At 46.8% G+C, this 22,733-nt stretch overlaps 1 protein-coding gene across 1 annotated transcript in view; it reads right to left on the bottom strand.

The window, feature by feature from the left end:
- The window catches only part of GCH1 (GTP cyclohydrolase 1), a 49,693-nt gene that overhangs the window by 13,583 nt on the left and 13,377 nt on the right, over positions 1-22,733 (bottom strand). The window contains exons 2-3 of the mRNA XM_080992791.1: positions 13,535-13,644; positions 5,859-5,914 (exon numbers count right to left, since the gene is read on the bottom strand). Of these exons, the coding sequence (XP_080848917.1) occupies positions 5,859-5,914; positions 13,535-13,644 (166 nt within the window). The remainder of the gene's footprint in view (positions 1-5,858; positions 5,915-13,534; positions 13,645-22,733) is intronic.

Here is a 22,733-nt window from a genome sequence, read left to right on the forward strand (position 1 = left end):
ATTGTTTAGCGATTTATTGACTGCTGGGAGACGTGCAGGAAATGACATGTTTTCAGTGCCGTTATTAGCATCAGACACGAGAGACTGTTCTCGCCCAAAAGTCCTTTCTGTGCTTGTGCAATTTGGGGATAATTGTGGAGTGATGCAAAGCCATCGATCGGCCTGGAGCAGGGAGCCGATAAATGCATCTGAAGCGAATCCCTCCCTACACTTGAGGATGAAGACAAGCGCCGCAAGGCAGGCGAGACGCTGGAGGGTCATTTCAGCATTTGCTCACCCGGAGACGGACAAAAGCCAGCAAATATGCAGGCTGCCCTCCAGAGTTCCCGCACCCGGAAAGTCAAAAGCCGAGAGAGAAGTGAATCACCAAATGCCACAAGGCCAGAAAGTCCCCACTGATGTCAGTAGCAAACTAAGAAAATAAAGAAATTGAGGCTAGGAAGAAGAAGAAGAGGAGGAGGAGTTTGGATCGGATATCCCACTTTATGACTATCCTTGTTGTTGTTGTTTAGTCGTGTCCAACTCTTTGTGACTCCCTGGACCAGAGCACGCCAGGCACTCCTGTCTTCCACTGCCTCCCGCAGTTTGGTCAAACTCATGTTGGTAGCTTCCAGAACACTGTCCAACCATCTCGTCCTCTGTCGCCTCCTGCTTCTTGTGCCCTCCATCTTTCCCAACATCAGGGTCTTTTCCAGGGAGTCTTCTCTTCTCATGAGGTGGCCAAAGTCTTGGAGCCTCAGCTTCACGATCTGTCCTTCCAGTGAGCGCTCAGGGCTGATTTCCTTCAGAATGGAGAGGTTTGATCTTCTTGCAGTCCATGGGACTCTCAAGAGTCTCCTCCAGCACAATAATTCAAAAGCATCCATTCTTTGGCGATCAGCCTTCTTTATGGTCCAGCTCTCACTTCCATACATCACTACTGGGAAAACCATGGCTTTAACTATACGGACCTTTGTTGGCAAAGTGATGTCTCTGCTTTTTAAGATGCTGTCTAGGTTTGCCATTGCTTTTCTCCCAAGAAGCAGGCGTCTTTTAATTTCGTGGCTGCTGTCACCATCTGCAGTGATCATGGAACCCAAGAAAGTAAAAACTCTCACTGCCTCCATTTCTTCCCCTTCTCTTTGCCAGGAAGTGATGATAGCTCATAGCTTCTCTGAGTTATTCAAGCTCCTTCGCCATGGCAAAGGCAGTGATCCATGAAGGAGTATCACTACCCTGAGAAGTCTCAAAGCAGCTAACATTCTCCTTTCCCTTCCTCCCCCACAACAAACACTCTGTGAGGTGAGTGGGGCTGAGAGACTTCAGAGAAGTGTGACTAGCCCAAGGTCACCCAGCAGCTGCATGTGGAGGAGCGGGGAAGCGAACCCGGTTCACCAGATTACAAGTCCACCGCTCTTAACCACTACACCACAAGAGGCGAGAGGCTGCCACAAGGTTTGAGGAACCAAAGAGCAGCACTGCATCCTGTTTCATGGAGCTATCAAGGTCTCTGCTCTCCCTCCATGGCCAGAGGCAGCAGTGCTTCTGAACACCAGTTGCTTGAAACCACAGGAGGGGAGGAGGCTCTTCTGGTCAGATCCTGCTTCTGGGTTTCCCCACAGGCATTTGGCTAGCTCTTGTGAGAGCAGGATGCTGGACTAGATGGGCTTGATCCAGCAGGTCTCTTGTGATGCTCCAACATGGCCAATCAGGTATATCGGGCGTAAAGATAAAAATAAAGGACCCCTGGACTGTTATGTCCAATCAAAGGCGACTCTGGGGTTGCGGCGCTCATCTCGCTTTCAGGCCAAGGGAGTCAGAGTTTGTCCGCAGACAGCTTTACGGATCATGTGGCCAGCAGGACTGAACCGTTTCTGGCGTAACAGAACACCGGGACGGAAACCAGAGTGCACGGAAACGCACAATGGGACACCGTGACGGAAACCAGAGCGCATGGAAATGCTGTTTACCTTCCCGCCGGAGCGGTACCTATTTATCTACTTGCGCTGGGATGCTTTCGAACTGCTAGGTTGGCAGGAGCTGGGACAGCGAAAAGGGAGCTCACCCCGTGGTGGAGAGTCGGACCGCCAACCCTCTGATTGGCAAGCCCAAGAGGCTCAGTGGTTTAGACCACAGCGCTACCAGTATTCGCCTCTGGGGAACCCCCAACCAGGCCAATAGCACAACAGCCCCTCTCCCACTCTGCTGCAGCTGGAACTGGGTGTGGGATTGCGCTGAATGGCAGCTATGGGCAGTAAGAACCATCTACCTTTTATGGCCTGCCCATAAAAAGCAAATCTGGGGTGATGTCCACTGTTTCCAGGAACTTTTGTCATGGTGAGATTTTTGTGGGTGAGCTGAGAGGCTGTTTGGACCCTTAGTGGGAACCCAGAGGGTGGGTTAGAAGGAAAAGGAATTGATATTGATTTACACATATTAGTAACTTTGTATTAATGTTACAGTTTTATATTTACATCTGTATTTTTGTAAGCAAAAAAAAATTGAGTTCCTTGTTGCTGCTTCGGTTTTTTTGTACACTGCTTAGAGACATTTCTAATATATTGGGTGGTATAGAAATCAAATCAAACCAGCAAACAGTTGCTGTAAAGAAATGTGGGAGGTCAGATTTAATCAAGATGCTGATTAAAGCAGGAGAATCAACATAAGCAGTGCAGCCCACGAGTGGATCTACAGACAAGGGGGAAAACACTATAAACAAGTCAGAAATTTAATCGTTATATCAAAAGAAAAAAAACGCTATGTAAAAATCACACCAAATTTGTTTTGCTCTCTGGCGCCATCTGGTGTTGCATGTTTATAACAAATTTGAAATGTCGGTTGTTGTTTTTTACTAATGTAGCTGAGTCCCGTATCAGTCCAAATTGTGATCAGAGGGCTTACTGTTTAAAGAAGTTAGCATGTAGTTTGCTATTTTAAATCATTTTTTTATAATTGAATTTGTATCAGAAAATCCCAGGACAATTCACAAAAATGAAACTATCCGCACAGCTTATGGATATGTAATGACCAACAGCAAAAAGATGGAAGGCAAAGAAAGGACATTAAACTAAGGAGCCTTGAAAGCTGTTTCAACTAAAACACAGTGCCTGGGCAGACGAGCTTTTAACCAAGTGGCAAAAAAGGCTGTAATGTTCAGATCAATGAATTGTATAAGCTTGACAAGAAAAATGGTTTTGCATTGGAAAAACCAAATTGGAAACGGAGTTGTTAGATCCTAATGTCAAAAACCTATCTAAAATGTATAATTTATTGTTGGAGTGGCAAACAAAGGATGAACAAGTTAAATCTGTGATGACAGATTGGGCAAGAGATGTTGGACACAATATAATGTTTGAAGATTGGGAAAGGTTGTGGAAGAAAGGGGTTAAGTTTATCGCATGCACTGTACTAAAAGAGACTATTATGAAAAGAGTAGATGGTCCTTAACCCCAGTAAAACTAGCAAAGATCTACCATACGAATGATAATTCATGTTGGAAGTGTAGAGAAAAAGAAGGCACTTTTACCATATGTGGTGGACGTGTCCCAAGGTGAAAGGTTTCTGGGAAAAGATTTATAATGAATTGAAAAAAGTGTTAAAATAGACATTTATTAAGAAACCAGAAGCCTTTCTACTTGGAATAATAGGACTGGAATTGCCCAAAAAAGATGTTAGATTGTTTTTGTATGCCACAACTACAGCAATAATTTTGTTAGCCAAAAATTGGAAATCGCAAGAAACACCAACAGTGGAAGAATTGCAGATGAAGATGTTGGACTTTTTTGAGCTGGCCGACCTGACTGGAATAATCTGCAATCAGAAGGAAGAGGAACATCAAGAAGAGTGGAAGAAATTTAAGGACTATGTAATGGTTCTAGGGGTTGCTCGTGCGTAAGCCAGTGCAAACACCTGGCTGGATTGCCTGAGTGAACCTTTCCTGTCCGGGCAGCCACTCGCCCGTGACTGTCTCAATCGCTGGCAGAATCCGTCAGTGGGTGTTTCTTAAACTTCTTCCAGCAAAGAAGCTCTTTGACGCCAAGTCTCCTCCCTAAGGGAGCTGGGCATGTTTAGCCTGGAGAAGAGGAGGTTAAGGGGTGATATGATAGCCATGTTCAAATATATAAAAGGATGTCACATAGAGGAGGGAGAAAGGTTGTTTTCTGCTGCTCCAGAGAAGCGGACACGGAGCAATGGATCCAAACTACAAGAAAGAAGATTCCACCTAAACATTAGGAAGAACTTCCTGACAGTAAGAGCTGTTCGACAGTGGAATTAGCTGCCAAGGAGTGTGGTGGAGTCTCCTTCTTTGGAGGTCTTTAAGCAGAGGCTTGACAACCATATGTCAGGAGTGCTCTGATGGTGTTTCCTGCTTGGCAGGGGGTTGGACTCGATGGCCCTTGTGGTCTCTTCCAACTCTATGATTCTATGATTCTATGATACTCTCCCTGCACGGAAGCCTTCTGCGCAAGGAGGGCGTAGGCAGGCAGCGGAGGACCCTTCCTCTCCCCGCTGGTCCCCGGCAAGGAGTCATGGGACCGCCTCGCCGATTCCCCCATCTGCCCCCCTTCTCCACTGGAGCTACGTTGATTCTCTTCCCCAGAAGACGGGCTGCCTCTCCCACTCCCGGGACGCTCTCTGGGATCCCTTTGGAGCTTGCTCTCTCCCTCGGACACTGATGGCAGTTCCCTGACAGACTATTTAGCTAGATATTCGAATATAACATAAGTAGAATCACTTGTAAATACCAAATTGGCCGAGGATTAAAATATGTCAAATTTTATAACATTATGGACTGAAAATATTATGAAAAGGAAGGAAGATAGACATTAGAATAAGTAAATTTTGTTGGAAAATAGATATTGGAATACTGTTACAATGACTGAAAGTCAGTCAGGAGGGATTTGAGGATGTCATTTAACAATGTAAACTAAATTGGACCTTTATCAGTAAGGTGTTTATATGTTTGTATTTCTAATACTGTATTGTTTTTTCTTTTTGTGTGTTCGACTTAAATTTGGAAAATTAATTTTGAAAATTGAAAAAAAGAAGGCTGTAATATTGGCCAACATACACCTATCAAAAAGCAATGACAAACCTAGACAGCATCTTAAAAAGTAGAGACATCACCTTGCCAACAAAGGTCCATATAGTAAAAGCTATGGTTTTCCCAGTAGTGATGCATGGAAGTGAAAGCTGGCCTATAAAGAAGGCTGATCGCCGAAGAATGGATGCTTTTGAATTCTGGTGCTGGAGGAGACTCTTGAGAGTCCCATGGACTGCAAGAAGATCAAACCTCTCCATTCTGAAGGAAATCAGCCCTGAGTGCTCACTGGAAGGACAGATCCTGAAGCTGAGGCTCCAAGACTTTGGCCACCTCATGAGAAGAGAAGACTCCCTGGAAAAGACCCTGATGTTGGGAAAGGTGGAGGCCACAAGGAGAAGGGGACGACAGAGGACGAGATGGTTGGACAGTGTTTTCGAAGCTACCAGCATGAGTTTGACCAAACTGTGGGAGGCAGTGGAAGACAGGAGGGCCTGGCGTGCTCTGGTCCATGGGGTCACGAAGAGTTGGACACGACTAAACGACTAAACAACAACAACACACCTATCAAAATTGCACAGGGAGGAATTCAGCGTAGCACTAACACAATCAGTCTGTCAGGGCATCCGTTCGTCATGAACTGATGTGTTCTGCACAGAGGCTCACAGCTGCAAGCATCCTTTTCGCAGGTGAGTCTTGCCCCAGACTAGGAGGCTAACACACAATAGCACAGCTTCCTGGGACTTAGAAAAGGGTCAGATTATGCAGCTAAACACACTCCACTCAAGGCAATCCAATTTAGCAAACAGCATTACTTTAATTACCTGGAGGTTCTTACCTTGCCAGCTTGCTGAGTCCCAGCACCTGTTTGTTAGGGAGGTAGCCTATGTGCACCTAAGAGAGGGAGGGAGGAAGGATGGGGGAAAGTCATGAAACAGATCACACAGGTGCGCGGCTGTCGGGCAAGACCTGGGGGTTCGTGCATGTGCATCCATGCCAGATCAAACATGACCCAGGAGTGCGCTTTTTAGCCTGTGCGGGGAAGAGCAAATAATGGCCATGCGAGCTGTGTTAAGAGGCCGAGAAGGAACAGAAAAGTCAACATGCTCAGTGAACTCACTTCCCGTTTGTCCCTCCTTCCTGTAAAGAAGGGAAGGGGCAAACAGAAATCATTCAAAGTGGGCTTCCAAAAAAGCCGAGAAGTTTACAGTCATACCTTGGGTTACAGACGCTTCAGGTTGTGTGTTTTTTTTGGGTTGCGGACCGCCGAAACCCGGAAGTACCAGAACGGGTTACTGTATTTTTCGCTCTATAAAATGCACCAGACTTTAAGACGCACCTAGTTCTTGGAGGAGGAAAACAAGAAAAAAAAATATTCTGAATCCTAGAAGCCAGAACAGCAAGAGGGATCGCTGCGCAACTGTTCTGGCTTCTGGGATAGCCGTGCAAAGCCTCTTCAGGGCAGTGGGATGAAGGCTCTCCCTGCCCGGAAGAGGCTTCGCACGGCTAAGCCAGAAGCTAGAACAGCGAGAGGGAGCGCTGTGCAGCGATCCCTCTTGCTGTTCTGGCTTCTGGGATAGCTGCGCAGCCTGCATTCCCTCCATAAGACGCACACACATTTCCCCTTACTTTTTAGGAGGGGAAAAGTGCATCTTATAGAGCGAAAAATACGGTACTTCCGGGTTTCGGCGGTCGTGCACACGCAGAAGCACTAAATTGCGCTTTGCGCATGTGCAGAAGTGCTGAATCGCAACCCGCGCGTGCGTAGACGCGCCGCTGCGGGTTGAGAACATGCTTTCCGCACGGATCACGTTCGCAACCTCAGCGTCCACTGTACTTGGAGGTCAAAGAACGGCGACACAAATCCATTTGACACGCTGGTGCACGCAGCTGATTTTTTAAAAGCTGAGGACTTCAATGGGTCATAAGAACATAAAAGACTGCTGGATCAGGCCAGCAGTCTACCTGGTCCAGCAACCTATTCTCACAGTGGCCAACCAAATGCCCGTGGAACAGCCGCAATCAGGATTCAAACACAAGGGCATCTCTCCCCTCCTGCGATTTGCAGAAACTGGTCTTCAGAATCATTACTGTCTCCAGGTCTGGAGGGCAGATCCTGGCCATCAGGACTCAGAGCCATTGATAGTCCCAGCCTCCAGAACTTTTGCATCCTTTGGAAAAAGCTTTTTTTAAAAAAAAAGGGGGGGGTGGAATAAGGCAGAAGGTTCTGTGCCTTTCTGTGCTTATGCTGAACAGCCACAGCTTACCGCAAAGGACTGCAAGAACCTTCTTCACAAAGGTGTGCAGATTCTCTGTAAATGTTACGCAAGAAAAACTTTAATAGCAAATGATTTTTTTAAAAAAATCTCTGCAAATCTCATACCTACACAGAACTACATAAATCCTTTCTTTCTTTCTTTCTTTCTTTCTTTCTTTCTTTCTTTCATTCATTCATTTTTTATTTATATTTTTCAACTCTATTCATTTCATTAGTTTTACTAAACATTTCCGAATTTTGACTTCCTTCCCCCTCTTCCTGTGGTTCCTTAAATTAATTTGTTTATGTCTTCTGCATACTCAAGTTCATTTAACTTGCTCACTTATATATCTACTGTAAATATATGCCCTTATAAAACAGCAGGTAATTTCATTAATCCTGCTAATGTTTTTATCTGTTCACAATTTATCTGTAAATATTCAATAAACCATTTCCATTCTTTTAGAAAAAGTTTGTTATTTTGATTTCTGATGCTTCTGGTAAGTTTCGCCATTACGTAAATCGTTTCCCTTATGTCTCCTGGAGAGAGAGAAGAGCTATTAAATTAGATTATTATTATTATTAATGTTATTTTATTTCCAAATGTAAAGGCCAAGGCTTCTTCACGACTCTAAGAAGAGTTGGGCTGCTGGATCAGACCCAAAGGCCGTCTCATTCAGGGTTCTCACAGATGCCCCGACGGAGAGCTCACAAGCAGGACCCGAGTTCAAAAGACAGTCCCCTCTACTTGTGATGGCTCCCAGCAACTGGTACCCAGAGGGGGGGCACAGGCAGTGGTTGTGTCTGTGTGATCAAAGCATCAGGAAGAGCCCCACTGAACATGGAGCTGCCAGAAGGGACAAATTGTCCCCTGCCAAATTAGCTGGAACTGCTTAGAAAGAAAAAAAAATAACAATAACAATTAGGAAAGCCACAGAATGTACTTTCTCTGGAGAAGAGAATAATCTTACGGGCGCTGCAGTGCCATCATTTTAACGAGGGAGGAAAAGAGCAAAAAACAAGCGTCAGAGCCCAAGTTTGGGGGCTTTTCTGGCTGGAGAGCAGAAAGTAAATACCCCCAAAAAAACTCTTCTTTTCCAGAGCAGAAGTCAGCTGCTGCCAAGCCCCAGAAAGAAATCCACAATTGTGGTTGCCATTGAGGACTTCTTGGCTGTAGCCTGAGCGATGCAAGAAGCTGCCTTAGACAGAGTCGGACCACTGGCCCATTTTCCTCAGTATTGTCTGCACTGACTGGCAACAGCTCTCTGGAGTTTCAGACTTTGGGGGAAGCCACGACTGTTTAAAGTGGTACTAAACTGCATCTAATGTAGAATGCAGATGTGGCCAGATACAGCCTCCACTCTCGTTTCTCATGCCTGACCATAACTAAGCCTGTGCACAAAAGTGATCTTCTAAAAACAAAAAAAGTCACTTTGCATGTTGATTCCCTGTTTATCTTTGCCTCGTTTCCAGAGTGTTTCATTTTGCAAATAAATTTTTATTGTTTTCAACATGTAATTGTTGCCCAGTATACCTGAAGGAGCGTCTCCACCCCCATCGTTCAGCCCGGACACTGAGGTCCATCTCCGAGGGCCTTCTGGCGGTTCTCTCATTGCAAGAAGCAAAGCTACAGGGAACCAGGCAGAGGGCCTTCTCGGTGGTGGCGCCCACCCTGTGGAACGCCCTCAAAGAGATAAACAACTACCTGACATTGAGAATACATCTTAAGGCAGCCCTGTTCAGGGAAGTTTTTAATGTATGACATCTTAGTGTATTTTTGGTCTTTGTGGAAGCCGCCCAGAGTGGCTGGGGAAACCCAGCCAGATGGGCAGGGTACAAATAATAAATTATTATTATTATTATTAATTCTTTTTCCAAAAATCCTTATTGTCACATTATAATCCCTTTGACTTTGCCAAGTCCTGACTTCCCTCCCTCCCGACCGCTGGTATATACATCACATACTTTTTGCGTATATTATTGTCATAACTCTACTGTATTACATTGGAGGTGTTATTCCAGTCCTGCTAGTGTCTTAATATTTTTGTTGTTCTCCTTTATATATTCAGTAAATTTATTCCAATTGTTATTGTATCTCTGGTCCTCTTGGTCCCAGTCCCAGAGTGTTTCATTTTGGATTGTTAAGTTCATTGAGGCATGGACCTGCCCCGCTTTTTGGCTACAATGCACACTGACCATGTCGTGTAAGCAATAATAATAATAATAATAACAACAATAAAAATAATAATTTATTTTGAGCCACACTGGGCAGCTCCAAACAGAATATTAAAAGCACAATAAAACATCAAACATTAAAAACTTCCCTAAGCAGGGCTGCCTTCAGGTGCCTTCTAAAAGTCAGGTAGTTTTTTATTTCCTTGACATCTGATGGGAGGGCGTTCCACAGGGCGGGCGCCACCACCGAGAAGGCCCTCTGCCTGGTTCCCTGTAACCTCACTTCTCACAGTGAGGGAACCGCCAGAAGGCCCTCGGCGCTGGACCTCAGTGTCTGGGCAGAACAATGGGGGTGGAGATGCTCCTTCAGGTATACTGGACTGAGGCCGTTTAGGGCTTTCAAGGTCAGCACCAACACTTTCAATTGTGCTCAGAAATGTACTGGGAGCCAATGTAGGTCTTTCAGGACCGGTGTTATGTGGTCTCAGCGGCCGCTCCCAGTCACCAGTCTAGCTGCCACATTCTGGATTAGTTGCAGTTTCCGGGTCACCTTCAAAGGTAGCCCCACGGAGAGCGCATTGCAGTAGTCCAAGCGAGAGATAACCAGAGCATGCACCACTCTGGCGAGACAGTCCGCGGGCAGATAGGGTCTCAGCCTGCGTACCAGGTGGAGCTGGTAGACAGTAATTAAACCATAATCATGCTAGAAGGCTCAAGGCCTTGCCAGAGATTTGGGGCACTTTCCTGCTTCCTCCCTACCTGTTCAGGGAAGTTCTTAATGTGTGACATTTTAGTGTATTTTTGGTCTCTGTGGAAGCCGCCCAGAGTGGCTGGGGAAACCCAGCCAGATGGGCGGGGTACAAATTTATTAATTATTATTATTATTTCCTCCCACAGTGATGGGGGAAGAGTCCTTTTGCTTCCCCAGCTCTTTCCTGATTGTGTAGTAGTATTAATAATAATAACAAATAATAATAATAAATCTGAGCACAGATTAGATTCTGAACTCCCAGCATCCAGAACTTTTGAATCTTTTGGAAAAAGCTTCTCTTTTTAAAAAAATATAAAAAACAGAGGGGGGCGGAATAAAGCAGAAGTTTATTGCTCACAGCAGGTTCTGTGCTCCTGCGATGCTGCCTTTTTAACTGACGGTTCGTGTGACCTGGAAGAGATCAGAGCTTATGTCCAGGGTAATCAGGTTTAATGCACAGACGTCTGCCCTCGAGGAAGGCTGCTGGTACGAAGGGCTTTGAAATGAAATGTCAGAAGCTATGATGAAGGAAGCGAGACCAGTGCAAAGACAGTGGGGGCAACCTTTCCAGAGGGAAGTCGGCAAAGACTTCGGCAAGGAAAGGTTTCCAGAAACAGCATTGGGAGGATTTGCAGGGAGACATCAGAGAGACTCTCTCTCTCTTTCTCTCCACACACACATCACCCACTTTCTAAAAACCTGATTCTTGAATGTTCAACAAGCAAGTTACGCTTTCACGTCCTGGAAACAGCTTGAGCCTTCCTCTGTTTACCACCACCCCCTTCCTTGCAAAACTCGCTTTGAAGCAAAGCAAATTGTACTAAATGACCGAAGAGACGCAATTTCAACTCGTGCCATTTATCCTCTTTTACGCAATTCGGGTTTCCTTGGCTCCTGAGTCTGGGTTTCTGAATCCAGCACTGGAAAAGCTGTCTGCCAACACTCCGCCCCACCCACCCAGACCATAGCTGTCAACTTTTCCCCTTTCTTGCGAGGAATCCTGTTCGGAATAAGGAAATTTTCCTTTAAAAAGGGGAAACGTTGACAGCTATGACCCAGATGCCAGTTGCCGGCTAGATCAGTGCTGAGCTCTGCACCAGCATTCGCTCGGTTCCGGGTGGCAATTCTGGGCAGCAAATTCGGCAGCGGTGTCTTAAAATTTGCAGAAAATTCAGCCGCAGGTGAAACAGGACTCCTGACTCCTGACCATTCGGTCCAGTTGTGGCCGACTCTGGGGTTGCGGCGCTCATCTCGCTTTATTGGCCGAGGGAGCCGGCGTACAGCTTCCGGGTCATGTGGCCAGCATGACTAAGCCGCTTCTGGCGAACCAGAGCAGCACACGGAAACGCCGTTTACCTTCCCGCCAGAGAGGTACCTATTTATCTACTTGCACTTTGACCTGCTTTCGAACTGCAAGGTTGGCAAGAGCAGGGACCGAGCAACGGGAGCTCACCCTGTTGCGGGGATTCGAACTGCCGACCTTCTGATCGGCAAGCCCTAGGCTCTGTGGTTTAACCCACAGCGCCACCTGTGTCCCGCAGGTGAAACAGAGCCGCAGGCAAAACTAACAGGCAATGAAGCCCTTGGCTTGCCCCCATGTGGCTAAGGTCAACACTTACTTCTCACACAATAACAAACACTACCCAAGTATCCTGTTCCATGAGGACCAGAAAGACAGCCCTGTGTTGTAGTGGTTAGAGTAGGGTTACCCAAGCTGTTTCTCCAGGTTTTTTTGAACTACGACCCCCATCATCCCTGACCACTGGTCCCGCTAGCTAGGGATGATGGGAGTTGTAGTCCAAACCAGCAGAAGACTTAAGTTTGGGAAACGCTGGGTTAAGAGTTTCAGACTGGAACCTGGGAGAGACCAGGGTTCAAATCCCCGCACTCAGCCATGAAGCTCACTAGGTGTGACTTTGGGCCTGATCACTGCCTCCTCTCAGCCTAGCCTACCTCACAGGGTGGTTGTGTGGATTGAATGGGGAGAGGGAGAACCATGGATGTCTCCTTGAGCTCCTGGGAGGGAAAAGGTGGCATTTACATGCAAATCAATCATGCAGGGGCTCAATTAGTGCCAGCGCCTTCTTAGGTGTAACCTTTGATGCCTTCCTTTCCATGGAGGTGCAGGTCGCAGCCCCAGCAAAGGTGGCATTTTTCATCTCCGCCATATCAGGCAGTTGGTCCCTTACCTTTCTTGCCCTGATTTGGCCACAGTGATCCATGCGACGGTCACCTCCAGGCTTGACTACTGTAGTTCGCTCTACACGGGGCTGCCCTTGAAGCTGACCCAGGAACTCCAGTGGGTGCAGAATGCCGCTGCAAGGCTCCTTACGGGGTCCTCACCGTGGGATCACATTCATCCAGTGCTTTACCAACTGCACTGGCTCCCGGTGGAGTACAGGGTCAGGTTTAAAGTGCTGGTTTTGAACTTTAAAGCCCTATGCGGCCTAGGACCCACATACCTACGGGACCGCCTCTCCTGGTATGCCCCGCGGAGGACCTTAAGGTCCACAAATGACAACATTTTGGAAGTCCCGAGCCTCAAGGAAGTTAGATTGATCTCAACTAGGGCCAGGGCCTTTTCAGCAGTGGCCCCGACTTGGTGGAACGCTCTGTCACAAGAGACCAGGGCCCTGCGGGACTTGACATCTTTCTGCAGGGCCTGCAAGGCAGAGCTGTTCTGTCTGGCCTTTGGTTTGGACTCAGTCTGATCCTTATGTTTCCCTCCCCTTTTGGATTTGCTCTATGGGCTACTTTTAAAATGAGGCTGCATTTTAAATTGCATTTTAACCTGTATTTTAAATTAGGTTTTTTTCCTATTATGTTTTTACTGTAATTTTACTGGTGTTAGCCGCCCTGAGCCCGGCTTTGGCCGGGGAGGGCGGGGTATAAAGAAAATTTATTATTATTATTATTAATAATAATATTATTATTATTAAAGATCAATGAGACAATGACAATAATCCTCACACAGCTAATCCCACAACAAACATGCATCAAGAAGGCACCCGCTTAAAACATTTTTGTTCAGACAAGTCTACCCAGACACGTAGACGTTGCCTGTGTTACTTTCCCTTTTTTTCACTCCTTTTCATCCATCTGCCATGGCTGCTTTAGCTGAGATCCCTGAATGACAGGGGAGAGATGGAAGAGATGACCCCTGCGGGTAACTTTCCGCTCTTTGATTCTACGATTCTGCGATAACTTGCTGATGGAATCCCTAAAGGCTTTGGTGAACCAAACATTCAGATTCATACGCCTGCTCATTCTGTGTGTGTGGTTGGTTTTTTAAAAAAAAAAGTGAGAAAGGGTGATGGAAGTCAAAAATTACCTTTCCCACAAATGGAACCAGGTGGTGCTCGCACATCGAGAACATGTCTATGTCCTTCACGATCACCATTTCGTCGTGATCTTCATCAAATATGGCATCGTTTAGTACATCTGAAATTAAGCAAAGCACATTAAGAAGAAGGAGGAGGAGAAGAGGAGGAGGAGGAGGAGGAAGAGGAGGAGTTTGGATTTGATATCCCGCTTTATCACTACCCTAGGTACCGCTCCGACGGGAAGGTAAAAGGCGTTTCCGTGCGCTGCTCTGGTTCACCAGAAGTGGCTTAGTCATGCTGGCCACATGACCCGGAAGCTGTACACCGGCTCCCTCGGCCAGTAAAGCGACCCCAGAGTCGGCCACGACTGGACCTAATGGTCAGGGGTCCCTTTACCTTTAAGGAGTCTCAAAGCAGCTAACATTCTCCTTTCCCTTCCTCCCCCACAACAAACACTCTGTGAGGTGAGTGAGGCTGAGAGACTTCAGAGAAGTGTGACTAGCCCAAGGTCACCCAGCAGCTGCATGTGGAGGAGCGGGGAAGCGAACCCGGTTCACCAGATTAAAAGTCCACCGCTCTTAACCACTACACCACACTGGCTCTCCTTAGTAGTTACCAAGTTGCTACTAATCACGGTGAAGGAAGAACGGTGTTTTTTGACTGCTTCCGCCCTCGCTGTTCCCAACTGGGTCGTCACCAAACCAAATATCTGGTATCGATCCTTGTTTGGCCGAATTATATATTATAATTCTGCACATTTGTACTTCTGTGACACAGGCACAGATTTCTGCATCTGGCTGGCCCAGTTTTATGGGAGAGATTCATCTACCATATTTTTCGCTCTATAGGATGCACCGGACCATAGGACGCACCTTGTTTTAGAGGGGGAGAACAAGAAAAAAAAATCTCCCCCTCTCTGTTCAGCGCCCCTTCAACGAAGCGGCAGGAGAAACGGAGCCCCTTCCATTTCTCCTCTCGCTTGGCTGAAGGGGAGCTGCGCAGCTCTCCCTCTCTGCTGAAGCCAGGAGAGTCTTGCTCTCTTGGCTTCAGCAAAAGGAACCCGAAGCCTTTGGAGCGCAGCGCGAGGTCCTGCTGCGCTCCAAAGGCTTCAGGCGGCTATCCCTGAAGCCTGGAGAGCGAGAGGGGTCAGTGCGCACCGACCCCTCTCGCTCTCCAGGCTTCAGCGAAAGCAACGCGAAGCCTCCGGAGCGAGGAGAGCGCTCCCTCTGCGCTTCGGAGGCTTCGTGTTGCTATCGTTGAAGCCAAGGAGCCTGCATTCACTCCATAGGATGCACACACATTTCCCCTTAATTTTTGGAGGGGGAAAAGTGCGTCCTATAGAGCGAAAAATACTGTAATCATTGGAAGCCCTGGGCTATTACTTCTGTTTGCAAATGGGGCTTTCTGCTTCTACTCCCTGCCGTCGCCGCACAAACACACACACAATGCCCCCCACAATTGGCTCAGTGTGCAAGGGAAGAGAAGTGAGATTGTTCTGCCTGACAAACTGAAATGCTTGCACCGACAGAACAAACCCCGTCCCTTTTAAAACAAGCGTCTAGTCCTCATAGAAGAATATACATGAGCTAAATTACCTGGGCCTGCGACTACAGAGTTACAGTGGTACCTCAGGTTAAGAACTTAATTTGTTCCGGAGGTCCGTTCTTAACCTGAAACTGTTCTTAACCTGAAGCACCACTTTAGCTAATGGGGCCTGCTGCTGCCGCCACGCCGCCGGAGCACGATTTCTGTTCTCATCCTGAAGCAAAGTTCTTAACCTGAGGTAATATTTCTGGGTTAGCGGAGTCTGTAACCTGAAGCGCCTGTAACCTGAAGTGTCTGTAACCCGAGGTACCACTGTATTTAGTTATTGTTTGCTTGGTTTATAGACTGCCCTTTATCCAAAGGTCCCATGGAAGTGCACAACATTAAGAACATAATGAACAGAATGTTAGGAGTCATTATGCAAAGAAACAGAGAAGATGATTGTAACTTTAAGAACGGTTTCTGTGAGAGGTTTTCTAGGCTGATTAGGTACAGCTAGTGATGAGTACAAAAGGAGAAGTTGCAGTTTGAATTTGCCTGCAAAGAGAGAACAGCCACATGCTTTGTGTTCTTGTTTTTGTATAGCTGTAATAAAACCTTTGCTTGAGTGTTTTACACCGGTCTCGTGGTTCTGTCGTCTGCCACCAGAAGAAAAGACCCCTCTAACACAGAATAATAAAATATAATAATAATGATGATGATGATGATGTTTTATTTATAACCTGCCCTCCCCGGCCAGGGCCGGGCTCAGGGCAGCTAACACCAAAAATAAATTACAATAAAGTGTAAAAGAAAAAATCAAAAACAGTTAATTAAAATACAGCTTAAATAATAACAGTCCTCCCCCCACCACCACCCCCATTTAACAGGCCATAGATTATTTAACGGCCGAAGGTATGGGTAAAGAGGAATGTTTCCACCTGGCACCTAAAGACATGTAATGATAGCACCAGGTGAGTCTCTCTGGGGACAGCATTCCACAAACAGGGGGCCATCACAGAAAAGGCTCTTTCTTGTGTTGCAAACCTCCGGACTTCTCGAGGAGGAGGCACACAAAGAAGGGCCTCTGATGATGATTGCAGGGTCTGGAACTATTCCTATGGGGAGAGGTGGTCCTTGAGGAATTGAGGTCCTGAGGCTTTATAGGTCATAACCAGCACTTTGAATTGGGCCTGGAAACTAAGTGGCAGGCAGAATCGGTGATAAATGCTCACACCATCTTGAGCAACCTGGCTGCCAAATTCTGCACCAGCCAAATTTTCCAAGCAGTCTTCAGGGGCAGCCCTACATTTAATGCATTGCGGTAATGTAATCTTGCCCCTTCATGGATCACTGCCTTGCCGTGGCGAAGGGGCTTGAAGAACTCAGAGAAGCTATGAGCTATGTCGTGCAGGGCCACCCAAGATGGACAGGTCATAGTGGAGAGTTTTGACCAAACGTGATCCACCTGGAGGAGGAACTGGCAAGCCACTCCAGTATCCCTGCCAAGAAAACCCCATGGACAAAGACAACAGGCATATAAAAGTTATGATGCTGGAAGATGAGCCCCTCAGGTCGGAAGGCGTCCAACATGCTACTGGGGAAGAGAAGAGGACAAGTACAAGTAGATTCAGAGCTGATGAAGCGGCTGGGCCAAAGCCGAAAGGACGCTTAGTTGCGGATATGCCTGGAAGCGAAAGGAAAGTCCAATGCTGTAAAGAAAAATATTGCATAGGAACCTGGAATGTAAGAACCATGAACCTGGGTAAGTTGGATGTGGTCAAAAATGAGATGGCAAGAATAAATATTGACATCCTGGGCATCAGTGAACTAAAATGGACGGGAATGGGCAAATTCAGTTCGGATGACTATCATATCTACTACTGTGGGCAAGAAACCCGTAAAAGAAATGGAGTGGCCCTCATAGTCAACAAAAGAGTGCCGAAAGCTGTACTGGGATGCAATCTCAAAAATGATAGAATGATCTCGATACAAATCCAAGGCAGACCTTTTAACATCACAGTAATCCAAGTTTATGCGCCAACTACTGGTGCTGAAGAAACTGAAATTGACCAATTCTATGAAGACTTACAAGACCTTAGAGAAGTGACACCAAAGAAGGATGTTCTTCTCATTATAGGGGATTGAAATGCTAAAGTAGGGAATCAAGAGATAAAAGGAACAACTGGCAAGTTTGGCCTTGGAGATCAGAACGAAGCAGGGCAAAGGCTAATAGAGTTCTGTCAAGAGAACAAGCTGGTCATCACAAACACACTTTTCCAACAACACAAGAGACGACTCTACACATGGACATCACCAGATGGGCAACATCGAAATCAGATTGATTATATTCTCTGTAGCCAAAGATGGAGAAGCTCTATACAGTCAGCAAAAACAAGACCTGGAGCTGACTGTGGCTCAGATCATCAGCTTCTTATAGCAAAATTCAAGCTTAAACTGAAGAAAGTAGGAAAAACCACTGGGCCGGTAAGATACAATCTAAGTCAAATCCCTTATGAATACACAGTGGAAGTGAGGAACAGGTTTAAGGATTTAGATTTGGTGGACAGAGTGCCTGAAGAACTATGGGTGGAGGCTCGCAACATCATACAGGAGGCAGCAACTAAAACCATCCCAATGAAAAAGAAATGCAAGAAAGCAAAGTGGCTGTCCAACGAGGCCTTACAAATAGCGGGGGAGAGAAGGCAAGCAAAATGCGAGGGAGATAGTGAAAGATACAGGAAATTGAATGCAGATTTCCAAAGAATAGCAAGGAGAGACAAGAAGGCCTTCTTAAACGAGCAATGCAAAGAAATAGAGGAAAACAACAGAATGGGAAGAACCAGAGATCTGTTGAAGAAAATCGGAAATATGAAAGGAACATTTCGTACAAAGATTACCATAATAAAGGACAAAAGTGGTAAGGACCTAACAGAAGCAGAAGACATCAAGAAGAGGTGGCAAGAATACACAGAGGAATTATACCAGAAAGATATGGATGTCTCGTACACCCCAGGTAGTGTGGTTGCTGACCTTGAGCCAGACATCCTGGAGAGTGAAGTCAAATGGGCCTTAGAAAGCACTGCAAATAACAAGGCCAGTGGAAGTGATGGTATTCCAGCTGAACTATTTAAAATTGTAAAAGATGATGCTGTTAAGGTGCTACACTCAATATGCCAGGAAGTTTGGAAAACTCAGCAGTGGCCAGAGGATTGGAGAAGATCAGTCTACATCCCAATCCCAAAGAAAGGCAGTGCCAAAGAATGCTCCAACTACCGCACAATTGCACTCATTTCACACGCTAGCAAGGTTATGCTTAAAATTCTACAAGGCAGGCTTAAGCAGTATGTGGACCGAGAACTCCCAGAAGTGCAAGCTGGATTTCGAAGGGGCAGAGGAACCAGAGACCAAATTGCAAACATGCGCTGGATTATGGAGAAAGCTAGAGAGTTCCAGAAAGACATCTACTTCTGCTTCATTGACTATGCAAAAGCCTTTGACTGTGTCGACCACAGCAAACTATGGCAAGTTCTTAAAGAAATGGGAGTGCCTGATCACCTCATCTGTCTCCTGAGAAATCTCTATGTGGGACAAGAAGCTACAGTTAGAACTGGATATGGAACAATTGATTGGTTCAAAATTGGGAAAGGAGTACAACAAGGCTGTATATTGTCTCCCTGCTTATTTAACTTATATGCAGAATTCATCATGCGAAAGGCTGGGCTGGATGAATCCCAAACCGGAATTAAGATTGCCGGAAGAAATATCAACAACCTCAGATATGCAGATGACACAACCTGGATGGCAGAAAGTGAGGAGGAATTAAAGAACCTTTTATTGATGGTGAAAGAGGAGAGCGCAAAATATGGTCTGAAGCTCAACATCAAAAAAACGAAGATCATGGCCACTGGTCCCATCACCTCCTGGCAAATAGAAGGGGAAGAAATGGAGGCAGTAAGAGATTTTACTTTCTTGGGCTCCATGATCACTGCAGATGGTGACAGCAGCAACGAAATTAAAAGATGCCTGCTTCTTGGGAGAAAAGCAATGACAAACCTAGACAGCATCTTAAAAAGCAGAGACATCACCTTGCCAACAAAGGTCCGTATAATAAAAGCCATGGTTTTCCCAGTAGTGATGTATGGAAGTGAGAGCTGGACCATCAAGAAGGCTGATCGCCGAAGAATTGATGCTTTTGAATTGTGGTGCTGGAGGAGACTCTGGAGAGTCCCATGGACTGCAAGAAGATCCAACCTCTCCATTCTGAAGGAAATCAGCCCTGAGTGCTCACTGGAAGGACAGATCCTGAAGCTGAAGCTCCAAGACTTTGGCCACCTCATGAGAAGAGAAGACTCCCTGGAAAAGACCCTGATGCTGGGAAAGATGGAGGGCCCAAGGAGAAGGGGACCACAGAGGATGAGAGGGTTGGACAGTGTTCTCGAAGCTACCAGCATGAGTTTGACCAAACTGCAGGAGGCAGTGGAAGACAGGAGTGCCTGGCGTGCTCTGGTCCAGGGGGTCACGAAGAGTCGGACACGACTAAATGACTAAACAGCAACAATTCTATCGCTTCCCAGTCTTTTTTTGTCCAGGCTAAGCATACCCAACTCCTTCAACCGTTCCTCATAAGGCTTGGTTGACTTGCCCGACACAATTCATTATGGTAACTTCAGTGGGTAGAAAAATGGCTTTAGCAGAAACCGAACTGTAGCTGAATGGAAACAGTGTGTATTGCAACGAAAGCAGGGCAGGACAGAAATTGCAGTCTCCTTGTATCCCAAGCTCTGGCCCTTCCTAAACTAAACAACAACAACAACCACCTTGAGGTTACCAGAGCACAGACAACAGTAGTTAGGCTATCCCTGTCCAGATAGGGGCGTAGCTGGGCCACCAGCCAAAGCTGATAGAAGGCACTCCGGGCCACCGATGCCACCTGAGCCTCGAGCGACAGCAAAGGATCCAGGAGCACCGTTAGACTTGGATCTGTGAGATTTTAGTTTGTGTCTCAGCTTAGGCGCATAGGATGCTGCCTTATACAGAGTCAGACCACAGACCCACCCAGGTCAGTATTATCGAACCTGACTGGCAGCAACCCTGCCCACTATACCTGAAGGAGCATCTCCAGCCCCATCGTTCTGCCTGGACACTGAGGTCCAGCGCCAAGGGCCTTCTGGCGGTTCCCTCCCTGCGCGAAGTGAGGTTACAGGGAACCAGGCAGAGGGCCTTCTTGGTAGTGGCACCAGCCCTGTGGAACTCCCTCCCACCAGATGTCAAGGAAATAACTGTGCTCGCTTTGGCAGCACATATACTAAAATTGGAACGATACAGACGTCAAGGAAATAAACACCTATCTGACTTTTAGAAGACATCTGAAGGCAGCCCTGTTTAGGGAAGCTATTAATATTTGATGAATTATTGTATTTTAATATTTTGCTGGAAGCCACCCAGAGTGGCTGGGGAAACTCAGCCAGATGGGTGGGGTATAAATAATAAATGTATTATTATTATTATTATTATTATTATTATTATTATTATTATTTCAGACAGGGCACTCTCCTAAGTCCTTCCTGGGAAACGGCAGCGATTGCACCTGGGACCAGACATGCTCTAAAAAGCATCCCTTTTGCAATGAGGCTGCCATGACCCTACCAAGTAACATCTTTGTTTCAGTTCTTCATCTGTAAAATGGGTACAGCAGCTGCCTCCCTTGCACTACTATTGTGAAAGCAAGCAAGCAAGCAAGCAAGCAAGCAAGCAAACAAACAAAACAAACAAACAAACTGTAAAGCAGATGGGGAAAGTCGAAAGAGGCGGCACCAGAATCGCACATTTTCTGCCGTCTGGAATTTTCCCACTCTGGGTTACCTGCCCTCGGGAAGGAGGGAAGGAAAGGAAGTCTGTGCATAAAGGCGTAGCTGGACTTCATTTTGTACTTTTTACACAGTTCCTGTGCAAGAGCCAATCTGAATAAGAACAAAAGGGCTTTCGGGCAGCGGTCCCCACCCTCGAAGCCGATCAAAAGCTCCCCGCCCCGTCTCCCAGTGACTCAAAAGCTAATATAAAAAAACCTACAGCTGTGCTAGACGCCTTTTCTTTTACAGCTTCCTCTGACACAAACACGGACGCACAGACACCTCTCGCAAACACGGCCACCGATGCCTAGGAGCTGCCATTTAGGGCTGATAGTGATATGCTATCGCGGGTGGTTTTAATTTCCTGTGCACAGCCAGATGGAGGCAGGTAACCCTGGCGACCAGGGATGGAGCTGCTCTGGCTCCTCTGTCATGTCCATCACCAGGAAGTGTCTGGAGAATTACGTTTGCCTCTGGCCAACTCCCTTCCCGCAAGGCAACCTTTGCCAACCTGGCGCCCTCCACACGTTGTGCAGCACAACTCCTGTCCATCAGCTCTGGCTGTGTGACTGATGGGGACTTCAAAGGCCTCCAGAGCGAGTGAATGGAGAAAAGTTTCTCTCCTAATGCCAGGGCTCGTTGGCAGCAAATGAAGCAGAATGTTGGAAGATTCGGGACAGATAAATAAAGGGTGTCTTCATGCAGTGCGAAGAATTAATCTGTGGAACTCTCTGCCACAGGAGGCAATGATGGTTGCCAACTTGAATGGCTTTAGAAGAGGACTGGACAAATTCATAAAGGAGAGGTAATCGGTGGGTGCTAGCTGTTTTGGCTATGCTCTGCCACCACAGTTGGAAGCAACAACAACAATAACAACAACAACAACAACAGGCAGAGAGCCTTCTCGGCAGTGGTGCCCTCCCGGTAGAATGCCCTCCCATCAGATGCCAAGGAGATTTAGAACTAAAGTCATACCTCTTGTTACGTTCGGTTCAGGTTACGTCTTTGAGGTTCAATCCTGACAAGACAGAAGTACTGTTTTTGGGGGACAGGAGGTGGGCAGGTGTGAGGGACTCCCTGATCCTGAATGGGGTATCTGTGCCCCTGAAGGACCAGGTGCGCAGCCTGGAAGTCATTTTGGACTCACAGCTGTCCATGGAGGTGCAGGTCAATTCTGTAGCCAGGGCAGCTGTCTACCAGCTCCATCAGGTACGCAGGCTAAGACCCTACCTGCCCGCAGACTGTCTCGCCAGAGTGGTGCATGCTCTGGTTATCTCCCGCTTGGACTACTGCAATGCGCTCTCCGTGGGGCTACCTTTGAAGGTGACCCGGAAACTGCAACTAATCCAGAATGCAGCAGCTAGACTGGTGACTGGGAGTGGCCACAAGGCCACATAAAACCAGTCTTGAAAGACCTATATTGGCTCCTAGTACATTTCCAAGCACAATTCAAAGTGTTGGTGTTGACCTTTAAAGCCCTAAACGGCCTCGGCCCAGTATACCTGAAGGAGCGTCTCCACCCCCATCGTTCTGCCCGGATACTGAGGTCCAGCGCCGAGGGCCTTCTGGCGGTTCCCTCATTTCGAAAAGCAAAGCTACAGGGAACCAGGCAGAGGGCCTTCTCGGTAGTGGCGCCCGCCCTGTGGAACGCCCTCCCATCAGATGTCAAAGAGATAAACAACTACCTGACATTCAGAAGACATCTTAAGGCAGCCCTGTTCAGGGAAGTTTTTAATGTATGACATATTAGTGTATTTTTGGTCTTTGTGGAAGCCGCCCAGAGTGGCTGGGGAAACCCAGCCAGATGGGCGGGGCACAAATAATAAATTAT

This window comes from Podarcis pityusensis (assembly GCF_964106645.2).
Source record: "Podarcis pityusensis genome assembly, chromosome: 1".
Taxonomy (NCBI): domain Eukaryota; kingdom Metazoa; phylum Chordata; class Lepidosauria; order Squamata; family Lacertidae; genus Podarcis; species Podarcis pityusensis.